We start from the raw sequence: 15,896 nt of genomic DNA, 5'->3' as shown, positions 1-15,896 counted from the left end.
AATGTATATAAGTTTTGTCTCTATAAGTATATTATAACTTTTCAAGGACAATGGCAATAACTCAAATATATGGATAAAAATAGCAGAGATGGTGAAAACAACTGGCATTTATATGTGGCTTTATGATAAGCCAAGGGCTCTCTCATACTTCATCTAATTTACTACTCAAAAATCCTTGTGTGGTGTGTAAGGTAGGTCTTATTTTTATTACCCTCATTTCATTTAAGAGTTAACTGAGGACTTTAGAGGAAATGTAGATTTCCTGCACATGTTAAAACCTTAATTTATATCTTCTGGCCCTGGATCCACAGTACTTCCACTATACTATATTGTCTTCTAAAGAATAACTATAGTAGTATGTATAGGGCTGATTGTGAGAATAAGTCCATTGGCTGTTAATTTATAAAACCTGAGAGAGGTCTTAGAATACACACAATCTTTTATTTATAGAGATTCACACAATGTGTCCTTTTAATGTCATCATCATCTATACTAAATATTGCAATGAATAAAATTGCTGTAATTTAGCCGAAACCGGTTTGGCTCAGTGGATAGAGCGTCGGCCTGCGGACTGAAGGGTCCCAGGTTCGATTCCGGTCGAGGGCATGTGCCTGGGTTGCGGGCACATTCCCAGTGGGAGATGTGCAGGAGGCAGCTGATCGATGTATCTCTCTCATCGATGTTTCTAACTCTCTATCTCTCTCCCTTCCTCTCTGTGAAAAATCAATAAAATATATTTTTAAAAAAATTGCTGTAATTTAGAGGCAAGGGATTTCTTATTTACCTGGGATTTTCAGACGGAGAGACCCTGAGAGAAGTTTTAACATGATTTCAACGTTATTAACAGTGGTCAGGTAGTCCAGGAGTGCACCACAGATTTCCACCCCTTTGTATCATTTTCCTGAACCCAGGTGTTTGAGTTTGATATATCTGGCAAACACATTGTCTATGAGTAATGTTTTACCCTTGGAAACTTTTTTTCTCATGACCCATTCTCAAGTATATTATTTTTCAATAGGCTCTGGGATTCAGCTTTCACTATTACATATAGTTTCTACCTAATGGATTCTGTCTCTTCTCTTCCTGATTTTTTTTCCAAGTTAATTATTTGTAGTGACATTACAATGAATAAAAAGTCTACAAGGTGAAAAATAGAAAGAGCGCTCACAAATAAATGGCTGATCTAATGATGGGTCTGAAATATATGCCTCATGAAGGTACAGTACTCTTTACATTTATTTTACAAGGTCATAGATAATGGCTCTGTGTTACTATAATCATATGGAGGGCACGTGATATAACCCAAGAGAGAAGCAAATAGATCTGGGCACTGGAGACTGCTCATGTGAAGGAAAAGGTCAGAATACTGATGGGTCATTTAATGGATGGTTAAGTTTTCAGAACCAATGTGTTTCTATACAAAGAGACTAGGATTAACTTAGGTTTATTCATCCACCTTTCTGGCCAGTGAAAAAGATGCAGATACACCTAATTTTATATGAATTCTTATTATTTATGTTTTTTTTCCCTTTAACTTACTGGTCAATCAGGCTTTCAGAACAAAGGTAGCTCAATTCAAATGAACTGGGATTATTTACTCACCTTTCTGGTAGGTGAAAAAGTTGCAAACACATCTAATCTTTATATTGGTCATCAGCCTGCAATATGAAAAAGATTCTTCAGTAGGTTGTCGCACATACTTTGTGAGTGAATCCAAAATGTCATTTTAATGTGATAATTGCTATTCCTTTTCATATGAATTAGTGGTTCTCACACTTTAATAAGCCTCAGAGTCACATGGGGAGCTAGTTAAAACACAGTTGTCTGTGTCTCGCCTCTCTGGTTTAACAGGTGTGAGTTTAGATTGGGGAATTGTATTTCTAACAAGTTCCCAGGTGATCAAGGCTGCTTAGTTGTGAGTAGCATTAATCTAGCTTGTCTGTGAGTAGGATTTATCTAGCTAAGAAGAGGTATTAGTGTAGCATATCCTCAGATAAGCTTTATTATTAAAGCATAGTTTCACCTGGCCCACTCTCTCTGACTTGCAATTTCTGCTACCCAGGGACAACCATGCCAACTTTTCACCTTTATTATGTCATACACTTCCATATTTGCAGCTAGTGTGTGTATATTATTTTTCCCTGAGTATTTTTGTCTGTTTTTTTATCTATTGTTTTCCTATTATATAAATGTGTATTTAACAATATTATTCTTCTCTTTTTCTCAACCTTCAGTGTAGTTATAGCACCAATTTTTGTTAACCAATACTTAGGTAAGAGTATTCATATCTGAATCCAATAGTGCGCTATAATCATCCTTCCTTTTTTTGTAGGTTATTTTCCCCCCCTTTAGCTTTATTAATAGCCTTACTTTTCATTTGCTTGAACTTTTACATACAGGGTGGGACAAAAGTATGTTTCCAGTGATTCAGATGGAAAATAATACAATCATTAATAAATCATAATACAAGAATAAACTGTGTTTCCTATACTCACAACTGTAAATCTACTTTTGCCATATCCTGTATGTAGCAGTGGTTTATCCTAATATCTTTGGAAGCACTGTAACTCTTTTTTTAATGTGTGTTTGAAAATAAGTATTAAGTTTGTTTTTCTATTTTTGTTTTGTTTTGTTTTTCTTTTACGGAGACATTCATCCTGCTTGTCCATTCAGGAGGGGATGATCACTAAGCTAGCTGCCCTTTTACTGCCTCCTTTCAATATTTCTTTTGCCACTGACTCTTTTGTTTCTTCTTATTATTTATATATTTTTTCTATTTAATTTACTGAATGATCAAGCTTTCAGAACAAAGGTAGTTCTATTCAAATGGACTGAGATTAATTATTTATTCACCTTTCTGGTGGGTGAAAAGGTTGCAAATACATCTAATCTTTACATTGTTCATCAGCCCTCCCTGTGAATAAGATAATTCAGTAGGCTTGGCATATACTTTGTGAATGAGTAGGGTTCCTTTGACCTTTAATTTTGAAACTGCCTCTTAATTATTCTATGCCTGCTATTCCATTTATACTTTGCAAGGGCTGTTTCTTTGCTAAATGCTCATTTCTTTTTAAAATTCAGTTTCTATGAGGAACTTTTTCTTAATGTTCTTTGAGGAAATTTAATTTAGATTTTGTGGGGAAATTTTCTTCTCTGCCTTATATTGCCTTTGTTTCCTTAAAGTTTATTGTAACTTTTATTTACTTTGGCCTCTGAATTTTACATTGAAATCTCTCTTAAATGTCTGATAATCCTTGGCTACCTGGTCATATAGTGAAAATTCTACTCTGATGTTCTCTGAGAAGAGAGTTTTCATGCAGTTACTGGGTGTGTACCTGGGAGCCACCCAATAATTGCGTGATAAGAATTCATTGATCTTTTGTCTAAAAGTGTAAAGCAGGCTATCAGCTTTCTGGGAGCCTAGTGACAAAAGAGAGGTTTGGTTAAATAATAGTTGGTATATAGACTCCCCTGGAACCCTGTTTTTAGAATGGTTTGGCACCTTGTTTTCACCTATTGCTTATATTCTGAAAAGAATACTTCTCTCATTCAAACTCCAACCCTCTATGAGTGGGAAGCACAGTGGTTGAGTCACAAAAATCACCTGGTGGTTGGAATTGAGAATTTAACTGCCCCATATAAAAAGTGTCAGTCTTTTTTTTTTTATTTAACCTTTAACCTTGCTCTCAGAAATACCTGATGCCTCTGTTTTTAGTTGTTTCAAAAGTTTAGTGGACAAAAAAAATATGCTTTTGTCCCAGTAATTCTCAGCCATTTACAAAATTTGTATCAAGTCAACTATCTGCTTCCTTGATTCATCTGATGCTTTACTATAATTTTCATAGGGTTTCTGGAGAAAATGAAGATTAACTCTTGTGTTCAATTACCAATTGCTAAGAATTCTCAAAATTAAATGTATCAAAGTAAGGGAAACAGGATGTGCCTGGTAATGTTGGAGGAGGTCATCGAGCGGACGTGACCTCCAGTTGACCTGTGCACTGGAGCGCAATCAGAAGCTCCTCCCCATCCCCTGTTCGCTGAAATGTACATCCTGCCCACCCCTTCCACACTAGGAGTTGTTCCAGCATGTAGCCTGGAGAGAGTAAGGTGTTATTAGACTGAATATGTGACTGGCCCAGTTAAGGCCTCTATTCAAACGTAAAATGGCTGCAGGTGCAGAGATCTGCTTGTCTCCCAGCTCCCCCAGACAAGTCTGGTAAGTATGTTCCCTTGCTTATTTAACCTGCCACCTACCAGTCTGGAGTGGCCTGCTACTTGCTTTGGTTATCCTTTGCCCGCTGTGTGTCTGTGTGTGTGGTGAGGAGGGGTTGGTAAGTTAGCCAGTAAATATAATAAATGGGTCTTTGATCTTTATGTGGGGAAGGGTTGTCTGTTAGATTCTTATGTGCCCCCACATGAGAGTGGAGACACCCTGAAAATGTCAGCTGGTCTAATGCGTGTTTGAGGAACTGCATGTAGCTCTCATCGGCAAAGAAGGGAAGCACATGGCTGTGGGCAGTGGGCAGTGGGCTGGTCTTGACTGTGGGGAGCGCTCAGCCACCCATGCCTAACTGGAGAACTGGAGTGAGAAAGTTGGAGGATGAGCTGAGGTTAGAGGAGGACTTGTTCTACAACTCTTCTAGCTTTGGAGCTAGGAAGAGGTAGGAGAACAGGATAATACATTGAAGACTTTAACGTGCTATTTTGTAAAGCTAAGAGGGTACAGCTGCCATGGATTAAAGTCCAGGTGCTTGTGACAAAGCCTGAGTGGGACAATAAGAGGTAAAATGAGGAGAATAAAGAGGAGGGCGTTGTGGTGGTTGACCATAAAATGAACTTAACCTTGGGTACTCTCTGACTCCCAATACAAAGGAAACCAAAAGCAAAGTAACAACAACCCCAGCCAGTGGGGCAGCCCCCAATCCAGGAAAGGCTCATGATGAGAGAACACTCTCCTGCTGAGTTTATTGTTATAAAGGGTCTGGTGAAAATAACCCAGAAGCAAAAAACCTGAGTAATAGCTATGACTTGCCCCACCTGCCCCTACCATTTCTTATGCCCTGTCTGCTCCGTTAGAGCCTTGGAGATACAGTCATATTGGGTGTGGGTACCTCCCACACCTGAGTATAGGATTCAAGACAAAACTGCCTCCAGGTGAGGGCCAATGAAGGTGATCATTGGCCTCATTTTGAGCTCAATACTCACTGGTTCCCAGAAATATACAAAAGATGATGGACTGTTCTGGTTGCCACTGGAACCAAATGTAGTCTAATACAGGGTAACCCTCATTTCTGCCTCCCTCAGTGCCATTGATGTTATGGAGGGAAACAGGAAGGTCGGGAAGGTTCCTTTGACACTGAAGATTAAACATTCTCCCCCAGGAGAGAACAAGGCTTTTTTCTCTCCAGTTTCAAGGAAGGTATTGATCATTGATAGCCTACAAGGGTAAATTCTGCAAAACTCTATGGGTTAAATCTGCCTCCAGGTTAGAGTAATCAAATCAGTATTGATGGGAAATACCAGTTGGGAACCAGCAAGTCTGCTGCTCCCACAAAAAAATGGTAACAATCGAACAATATAAATCGCCTGGGAAGGCATAAGGAAACAGGAGAAAATATCAAAGAACTACACCAAGTTGGTATTGCACACCTTGCCTACAGTGTTTTAAGCTGCCCAGCGTGGTTAAAAAAGCCAGATGGCTCATTCAGGATGACTGTGGACTGCTGAGAATTGAACAAGGTAGTGAGTGGCCCCTCATTCATGCATCTATGCCCAACATTTCCATCATCTTAGATACCTTGGCCCCAGTCCTAGGAGTGTATCATGCTGTGTTGGATTTAGCAAATGTGTTTTTTTCAGTATACTCCTGGCTATTGAGTCACAAGATTAATTTGCCTTCATGTGGGAGAGGGAATAATGGACCTTTCCAATGCTTCCCCAGTATTACCTTTACAGCCCCACAATATGTCAGGGATGGTACCCCAAGATCTCTCTGTTCTCCTTTCCCACATCAGTAAAATGGGCCCATTATATTGATGATACAGAACTAACATGAGGACAGTCTCTACTGCAGGACACTGCAGACTTTGTTGGAACATCTGTGAGGGAAAGGATAGGCAGTGAACCCACAAAAAATTCAAGGCCCAGGCACTGCTGTAAAGTTTTGGGGAGTTATTGGTTGAATAAGACCCAGGTTGTCCAAGAAGCTATAGTTGGTAAGTTGCAAGCCTATTCAACCCCTAAGAATGGGAAAGAGGTACCAGCTTTTATGTGCACTTTGGCACTCTGGAACTTTGGAGGACCACCCTGCCCCCCCGCCACCCCAGAACAGTGCCTCTATCCTTTATACCCCCTGGTTAAAAAAAAAGCACATGTGGAATTGGGGATCAGAGCAACAAGTCACCTTTGAGAAGGCAAAATACTAATGAAACAGATTAAAGCTCTGGGCATCTCCCAAGTAGGGCTACCATTTGAATTAGATGTGTCTGTGACTTTGGAAGGTATGGGTTGGGCTCTGGGGCAGAGACAACAGAAAGAGAGAGTACCCCTAGGATTATGGCCCCAGTTCTGGAACCCCCATACATCAGCAGCTCCTAGCAGTGTGCACAATGCTTTTCCAGTTAGAGCCTCTTCCAAAGGAACAGCATATTATATTAAGAACTTCCTTTCTTTTCAAGGGTGGGTTGAGAATTTGTTTCATTAGCCCACTTCTGCCATGGCTCAAAAATCTCACACTGGCTTAAGAAGCATGCTTGTTTGCAGCAGAGGAGCACCCTGTCCACCAGCCCACTGTCTCTAGACACTAGACCCATAGAGTATGTAGGTATTCCAAATACTCTACCCATATACCTGTGGCAGCCCCTATGGCCTGTAGGGAGGGAGTGTGGGAAATTCTGGCTGATAGTAGCTCTATTTCTACTCTTTCAAAACAAGTGGATCTTTTATAAGCTAGAAAGATGGACTGGCAGATACTTTTTCATTAGCAAAATAGTTGTAATGTTTCAAACTAAGATGGATCTAGTCACGGAAACTCACCCAAATGGTCTGTAGTCTCTAATCAGTCTAACACTGACACTTTCCTATATAATAAAAGCCTAATATGCAAATCGACCGAATGGCAGAACGACCAGTTGCTATGATGCACACTGACCACCAGGGGACAGACACTCAATGCAGGAGCTGCTCCCCAGCCCGCAGTCCCCAGGCCAGCCAAGCTGGGTGCCAGCAGGGGCCCCCTGATCACCCTGCTGGTCACCCTGCAGAGGGAGGCTACCTGCAGGACTGGTGGGAGCAGTGGTTGGGGCGGGGCCAGCGAACAGGTGGTGCCAGCAGGGCCACCCTCCCCCCAATCACCCCACCAGTTGCCCCACAGATCAGCCCTGATCACTGGCCAGGCCTATGGACCGTACCCATGCACGGATTTTGTGCACTGGACCTCTAGTCTGGATATAAACAGGTATTAACTGCAGCAGCCAATAGGTTGAGCAGAACCACCAGTTGCTATGATGCACACTCAATGCAGGAGCTGCTCCCCAGCCCGCAGTCCCCAGGCCAGCCAAGCTGGGTGCCAGCAGGGGCCCCCTGATCACCCTGCTGGTCGCCCCGCAGAGGAAGGCGACTGGTGGCAGCAGTGGGTGGGTCAGGGCCAGCGAACAGGTGGTGCCAGAAGGGCCACCTCCCCCCAATCACCCCACCAGTTGCCCCACAGATCGGCCCTGATCACAGGCCAGGCCTAGGGACTGTACCCATGCACGAATTTTGTGCACCGGACCTCTAGTCTGGATATATACACAGCTATTAACTGCAGCAGCCAATAGGTTGAACTCAAATTGGTTTTGCTGGCGAGCATTCTTGAGCCCAGGATGGTAATCCTTCACACTGACAGTTGGGCTGTTCTAAAGGGATTAACCCTATGGCTTGGACAATAGGAAGCTGAGGGGCAGGTGATCATGAATAAGCCCTTGTAGGCTTAGAATATGTGGAAAAACATTTGAGTTTGTCTGCAAGAGCCTGACACAGTTCTCACCGCCTTCCAAGTCCAGGCTCACAAGGCACTCACACCCCTGGCACTCAGGAAGCTCATGTCTTTGCTCAAGTATGCACCCTAGCAAATGAACCTTCAGTGGATAATACAGCAGATTTTTTTTGCACAGAAAGACTGGCCATAGTCCAGGCTCACAAGGCACTCACACCCCTGGCAATCAGGCAGCTCATGTCTTTTCTCAAATATGCACCCTAGCAAATGACCCTTCAGTAGATAGTACAGCAGATTTTTTTGCACAGAAAGACTGGCCACTGAAGTGGCTGTGGGATGGAATGTGGCCAAGGATGCTGGTTTGCCCTTAAAATGCAGTCACAAGGTTAACGTATTAATAGCATGTCTTGTGTGTTGTAAACAATGCCCAAGACAATTGCCACAGGTGTCTGAGGCCATCCACAAAATTTCCCAGCAGGTGCTGGATTGGAAAATGATTATATTGGCCCCCTCCCTCTGTGTGATGGTTCTACATATGCCCTGTTGTGTGAGAAGACTGTGTCTGTCCTAATATAAACTTTCCCTATCATTGTGTAAAACAGGCTGCCACCATTAGGGGCTAAGAGAAACTGGGTTCCATGTATGGACACCCTTGTGGAATAGACAGGGATAGGGGTCTCACTTCAAAGGTCATGACGTACCAGACTGGGAAAAGGAACATGACATTGAATGGAGGCCCCATCTCACCTATAACCAGCAAGCAACATGTTTGGTAGAAGCGAAAAATGGAATATTAAAGCAGTAGGTGAAATTACTAACAGATAAAACACCTTGGTTGGCTGGACTAAAGTGCTATTTCAGGCTTTAATACATTCGAATGATCAGCCAGCAGGGCCTGTGACCTATGTGCCAGACTAGGGACCCTGCCAACACACCCAACACCTGAAAAGTATGGAAGACAAAGAGAGCCATTGCTCCGCATTTTTGTGGATCAACGAGCTACCCTGCTGAGAACCCAGGTCCCATCATGCCTGGGAAAGACATTATCTACTGGAATTTGCAATGGGACATCCCACAGAGATGAGTGAGTTTCTTTGTACCCCTGGATGAGAGGGAACAACTCAATCCCAAAATGTCTGCTGCAAACCAGACATATTAAAATACATGATACCTGGAGTGAAACATTCACGATTAGAGAGAGAGGAGAAGCTGGGAATCCTAGTTGGCCCCTAGTTATCTCTTCAGCCAGACAGTGCTCCTCCTCCAGCCAACGTGAATGGTCTACACAACCAGGTCAACCTCCTAAAGCTGCCAACTTCCTTCTCCTCAAGGCCAGGTGGGCATTCTGTTTTCCACTTGTATAATCATTTGGCCATTCTCTTTGTCCCTCCACTGCCTGGTGGACTTTATATCACACTAGAGGCCCGGTGCCCAAACCGGCTCTCTGACATCTCCTGAGGGGTCCTGGATTGTGAGAAGGCGCAGGCCAGGCCAAGGGACTCCACCAGTGCATGAACAGGGCCAGGGAGGGACATGGGAGGTTGGCCGGCCAGGGAGGGACTGTGGGAGGGCTCCAGGGCATGTCTTGCCTTCCTTGCTCAGTCCCGATTGTCTGGATCCCAGCAGCAAGCTAACCTACCAGTTGGAGCGTCTGCCGCCTGATGGTTAGTGCACGTCATAGCGACTGGCCAACCAGTCAACTGTCTGCCCCCTGGTGATCAGTGCACTTCATAGGGAGCGGTTGAGTGGCCTGAGCATATGATTAGCATATACACTTTGATTGGTTGAACGGCCAAACGGACGATTGGACACTTAGCATATTAGGCTTTTATTACATAGGATAGAAGTCCTTAAGAGAATTCACCCAGCAAGCCTCAAATGGTAGACAACAGTCTGTCTTTTCTGAATACTGATTTAAATGTCTCTAATGACAAAAGCTGTCCTCCAAAACAGATGTCCAAGGGCATGAATACTGCCTTGCAAGGAGGCACCTGTGCCATTATCTAAAGAGAATGTTTTGTGTTCATAATGAGTCTGCTAATGTGTCATCTTTATTAATTCATATGAGGACACAAGTAAATGCCCACCAGTCTATGTGACTTAGTAAATCAATGATTCCAATCATGGGGCCCTTGGTAGAAAAAATTGTTACTTATTTTGGGAATTAGTATCTTAATCTGTGTTTATCTTGCATGTGTCTAAATTCTTGTAGAGACCTTTGCCTCCAGTGCAGCCAGATAGCTGCCAAATGAGCCATCTCAATATTAATAAAACACCTTGCTGACCACTCAAGGCCAATTGAGGAAGAGGGGGTGTGGAAAATTGTAAGAGCCAATGGAGGGGTGGAATGTTGGAGGGAGCCATTAAGAGGATATGACCACTGGTTTTCCCATGACCTTGACCCTGGGCATTCAGTAGCTCCTCACCCTTTTTTCCCTTGACCTAGGAACGTATGCCCTGCCCACCATTCCCACAAAGTTTTCAAGGATGTAGCCTTAAGAGAAAGGTTTTGTTGGACCACCTGGACTGAACACCTTACTGAACCAATTAAAACCTCTCTATAGGTTAAGATTCTGGCCAGCAGGTGCTGAGACCTACTGGTCTCATAGCACAGACTAAGACAAGTATTGTATGTAGTTCCCTTGGTTATTAAACCTGCCACCTACTAACCTGGAGTGGTCTGTGTCTTCTGTTTCTCCCTTCCTTCTGTGTAAGGGAGCCGGTGTACCAACTAATATGTAACTAGATAGAATTTTGCATATTTGGATTTTGCACAACTGTTTCTCCATGTTTCATGTCAAAACTTACTTTGAAACTATTTTAATCTGAAAGTGTTGTATATAAATTGGTATTATCTGAATCAATGTGAAAGATTTTCTTATTGCTGAGTACTTACTCATGGCTGAGACAAAACATGGATTTTATATTCTAAAGTTATCTGATTATTTAAAACTTCAGATTCAAAGCTGAGTTTAATTATAAAATCATTATCAATTAGGAAAAAAATGCATGACATTTTTTTTCTAGTGTTTGCTACTATACCCCAATTGTTTTTCACATTTCCTTCTATTTTTACTTTACTCTTTTCTGTTAATTTTGTCATAGCTTTTCTTTCTTTATATCTTCCTTTTAAAAAATCTCCTTGTTTTTATATCCTTCATTTTACATAAACTCATCATTACCATTGTATGTTTGCTTATTCCTGTTTTTCCTGAACTCACCACTCTTATAAACAAATCCCTTTAAGTATATAGGGTTTGGATAATCTTTCCTCTGATTTTAACTACATTGTTTTTCTTTGCTAGCTCCATTTCATTCTTTTAAAAGTAAATGAATCTTTTAAAATCTCTAAATATGGACTGAAGGTACATAATTTTTATAAGCACAATAGTTGCACTATTTCAAACTAATAAGACACTTCATTTGGCTTGAAAAGTCTCATAGAATAAAATTTCCTTGCTGAAATTATTCTTTAGTTTTACCTAAATTGAGACTTTAAAAAATTTTTCTTTATCTTCATCGGTAGATATATTACTTATTTCAAACATAAACTAAATAAAAAGGAAATGATATATAAATACGAAAACATTTATGTTATATTTTCTTGATTATTAAGATTGGTGAAAATAATATTTATTTAAAACATTTTTCTATTACCAAAAATAAACACCATAAAAATAGTAGCTTCAGCAATGTACACAGAAATACTTTTCAAGTTGACATTAGAACATACTGGGTTTTACCAAAGCACAAAACATATGTTGTGACTGCAGTTGTTGAGTGGGTGATAGTTTTCAACTGTAAGCATAACCGGGTAACATACTTTACCAGAAGTCTAGATAGGAGGCAGTATTTACTAGTTTTTAAGACCACAATTTTGGTCTTAACAGAATGGGTCCAAGTTCTGACTTTGCCACTGTGGTTTAATTCAAGTTATTTCAGTTCTCTGGGCCTCAAGTTTAATAGGCAGAAAAAATGGAGATTTACAACCAAAGACTATCATAAAGATTGAACAATCTTCAATATACAGAGTATTTAACATAGTACCCACTATGTGAACATAGTGAGCATTCAATGAATGGTTGCTAATATTACTGTCAGGCCATTCAAATACACTTGATCAAAATTAATGAAACCATACAAATCACAAACAAAATCCATTTCATTTCATACCAAAATTGATAGCATTACTATTTATGCTTTGGGCAAGTGAAAACAGCTAGGCTTTTATGCTCATGAAAGGTGAAACGCTGAATTATTACTAAAGTCTCTGTATGAAATAAAATAGAAAAGGGTAGTTGTTGTGGTTGACACATGAAACCAGAAACCCCAATCAGGACACATGATCTCACTCATATGTGGGATATAATTATAACGATCGACATAAACTGATGAACAAGAATAAATCCAGAGACAAATGGCAGGGGAGGGGGGATAGAGAGCAACCAAAGGACTTGTATGCATGCATATTAGCATAACCAATGGACACAGACACTAGGGCGGTGGGGGCTTGCCTGGGGTGGGAATGCCTGGGGTCGGGGGAGGGTTAAGCGGGGGAAAAGGAGACATATGTAAAACTTTAGACAATAAATAATAATTTTAAAAAAAGCTGAAACAGGGTTTTAAAATGTGTATTAATCTGGTCACTAGCAATAGCTTTCTTTTCAGGACACTTGGTAGAAACACTTATTCAACAAATATTCTTTGATTGCCTATTGTGTACCTGGCTGTGTTTACCTACCCTGCAAAAGGAAATACCTCCTTTTTATGCTCTGAATGCTTTCCTTTTCCACAGACATTTCCACTGGGCCTGGGAGATGGGCAATTCTATGCATGGACAGATGGTTTGAGAAGAAAAGACTGGCATGACTATGAAAGCATTCAGAAAGAGGCTTTGCGCTCAGGTATGGAGTTCAGTGTAAGCCAAAGTGCTACTTCGCTTACTGCAGCGTCTCATTTGTCACTGAAAGGATCTCTAATTAGTATTTCTTCTGCACACAGTAAGGTATGTCTCATGGGTCAGAGCGAAAACAATTTCAAATTGCAGAGAGAAAACCAATAATAAATAGCCCTTACAATATGAACTGAAGAAGGCATTAAAGTTTTTAGAAATCTATAGTACTTGGTATTACCCAACTGCTTTTTAAGAATCTCTGGGGGTATCTTGGGATTATTCAGTAAGACTTGACTTAATAGACATATGTCTTGAATTAGATTGACTCATTAGGTCAGGTATGTTTAAATGGCAATTCAAAATATTAAAGGTACGGTACCATGTTCTAGACACTGGCAGGGATTGAGGTTGGCAATACTTGGACAAACAGACAGGAAGTTAAACATAGTCAAGTAGGTCTGTACATGTGTAGCAGAATTCTAGCCTTAGGTGAGAGATAGAGGAAACATTTTGCTTGTTGGAAAACTTAACAGGAAAAAGCAAGTTTTTCCAGATGACTGAAAAATTAGGTTGCTGGAAACAGGGATTCAGAAGGCCATATAAGTAGAAATTGATGAAAGTGAATAAAATATAATGGGAAGTCCATATTCTATTATTTGACCGAAGGAGCTCTAGTTTTTTGTGTCTTTTTCATAGTGAAGATGTCACAGAAATAAAGCTATTGTTTGGTAAAGACATCTGAGCAACCCCAGGATGCTGCATCCCCGGTAATTCAGCCACAATGTGAGGTCCTACTGGTCAATCTTCCTCATAGCTCATCCTGTCAGGAAAACTGGAATGATGGTATCCAAACAGTTATGAAATTGTTTGGGGCTGTGAAATGTTTTGAGCTCTGGGTCAGGTGTGGATGATCTAATTATAGACTTCTTTAATTTTCTTCTTTCATTCCTTTCCCCAAATCATGCCCCTTCAATATCCTCCTCCCCATCTTCATTAAAGCTGCTCTGTCTTCCCAAGGTTGTTCTTCATTTCTCAGAGAGTCTTTCTATTCTAGGTTTCATTGTCTTTCCATGACCCCATGAACCATCATGAAAGTGTGTTAGTTACCAACACCCTTACTTTTGGATCCCTCTTATCTTTTTTTCTGCTTTTGCTTAATCAGCCCTATATTAATCCGACAAAATGTCCCCCTTTCTAACTACAGGATGCTGAAAATTTTTGGAGATGTTTATATAATCAAACTTGCCAACTATGAATAATAATAATAGAATAAGCTAATATTAATTGAACAGATGTTTTGTACTAGTGTTTTACATACAGATTTCATTTAAACCTCATAATAACTGTAATAGACAGGTTTTAAGATCTCCAATTAATTTAAAAAGCACAAAGTCTTAAGCATGTATTTATTAAATGTTATCCAAGGTCAAACAGCCAGTAATTTGCAGAGCTAGATGAAAGGTCAAGTCTTATCTGGCTCCATTACGTCCCACAGTCTGACCTTGAATAATATCTGGGAAACATGAGGTAATGATAAGGTCACATATGAGAGACACTCCTGGGATCAGATACTGGCTTTTGCATACATGAGCTGGGTTACGTGGCAAATCAATTTTTCTTTCTTATATTCTACCATCCAGAATTGCTGTGAGGATTAAAGATAATCTACCTTAAGTAATTGGCCAATTATTTGGACATATAAACTCAACTAATGATAACTGTCATTATTAATTCATTGAAGTTACTTTCACTTGACATGGTGTGCTTACCCTTTGCTTGTGTTGATGAGTTTTGGATATAAAATTCAGAACATCACATTTATTTCTGTTTCATACTATCCTTTCTGCCTCTTGAATGAACATGTCTTTTATATTCTTATTCTCACTCGAGCCAAGGGAAATTGACCTCAAAGAAAATTGTTAATATAATAAGTTTTCTAAACTGCAAATTTTCTGCAGAATTAAAAAACTTTAAGTATTAGTATGTTATATGATTCATTGGAAGATATATGACAAATACAATAGACTATAGTTTATCCTTCTTTAAATATTATGAAATAAACCATAAATAAAGAAGTAAACACACACAAATACACATGCAGGTACAGAGTGAAGATAATCCTCCTTGTTCTCAATATCCAGGTCCAGAAAAAGGATCATTTGTACCATTCTGTTCCCTCCAAATCTTGAAGTTTTTGTTTACTCTTATTTTTCTCTATAGTATTTTTTTACTGTCTACATATTTAGCCCTGAATAAATATGGTTGCATTTTGCCTGTGGTTGAACTTAATCTGAAAATAGATTTATACTGTATGATTTTCTTTTTTCACTCTTATTTTTGAGATTCACCTATGTCAATATATAGAATTCTAGTTGATTCTTTTTTACTAGAGGCCTGGTTCATGAAATTTGTGCACAGGAGGGGGAGTTCCCTCAGCCAGGCCTGCACCCTCTCCAATTTGGGATCCCTCTCGCAATCCAGAACCACTGGCTCCTAAGCGCTCACCTGCCTACCGGCCTGATGCCCCTAACTGCTCCCCTTCAGCCTGAGGGCTCTAACTGTTCTCTCCTGATGCCCCTAACTGCTCCCCTGCCAGCCTGAGGGCTCTAACTGTTCTCCCCTCCTGACCTGATCCCCGTAACTGCCTATCTGCTCTCCCCTCCTGGCCTGATCCCCCTAACTGCCTATCTGCTCTCCCCTGCTAGCCTAAACCCCCTTACTGCCCATTTGCTCTCCCTTCCTCTCCGTGCCTTCAGACTCCGGTGCAGGAGTACTGAGAGCTCTCCACCAAGGTCCTGCCCCCGTCCTGGTAACCCCTCCCCGCTGGGCCTGGGCTGCAGGATTGACCTGCATGCACCTCCATGAGGGGGCTGCCCCCATCTTGATGCCCCCCTGTGGGCCGGGCCACGTGCTGGGCCTGCGTGTGCCTCCACGGGGGGTGGGAGGGAGGCTGCCCCCGTCCTGATGCCCCCCTCCAGGCTGGGCTGCGTGGTGGGCCTGCGCACACCTCCGTCGGGGGGCTGTCCC

At 41.2% G+C, this 15,896-nt stretch overlaps 1 protein-coding gene across 1 annotated transcript in view; it reads left to right on the top strand.

The window, feature by feature from the left end:
* The window catches only part of GALNTL6 (polypeptide N-acetylgalactosaminyltransferase-like 6), a 987,982-nt gene that overhangs the window by 344,933 nt on the left and 627,153 nt on the right, over positions 1-15,896 (top strand). Inside the window, exon 3 of the mRNA XM_006770738.2 lies at positions 12,771-12,879. Coding sequence (XP_006770801.1) covers positions 12,771-12,879 — 109 coding nt within the window. The remainder of the gene's footprint in view (positions 1-12,770; positions 12,880-15,896) is intronic.

The sequence above is a fragment of the Myotis davidii genome, unplaced genomic scaffold (genome assembly GCF_000327345.1).
Source record: "Myotis davidii unplaced genomic scaffold, ASM32734v1 scaffold404, whole genome shotgun sequence".
NCBI lineage: Eukaryota > Metazoa > Chordata > Mammalia > Chiroptera > Vespertilionidae > Myotis > Myotis davidii.
The sequence above is the reverse complement of the archived record's forward strand: the minus strand, read 5'-3'. Positions and strand labels throughout refer to the sequence as shown.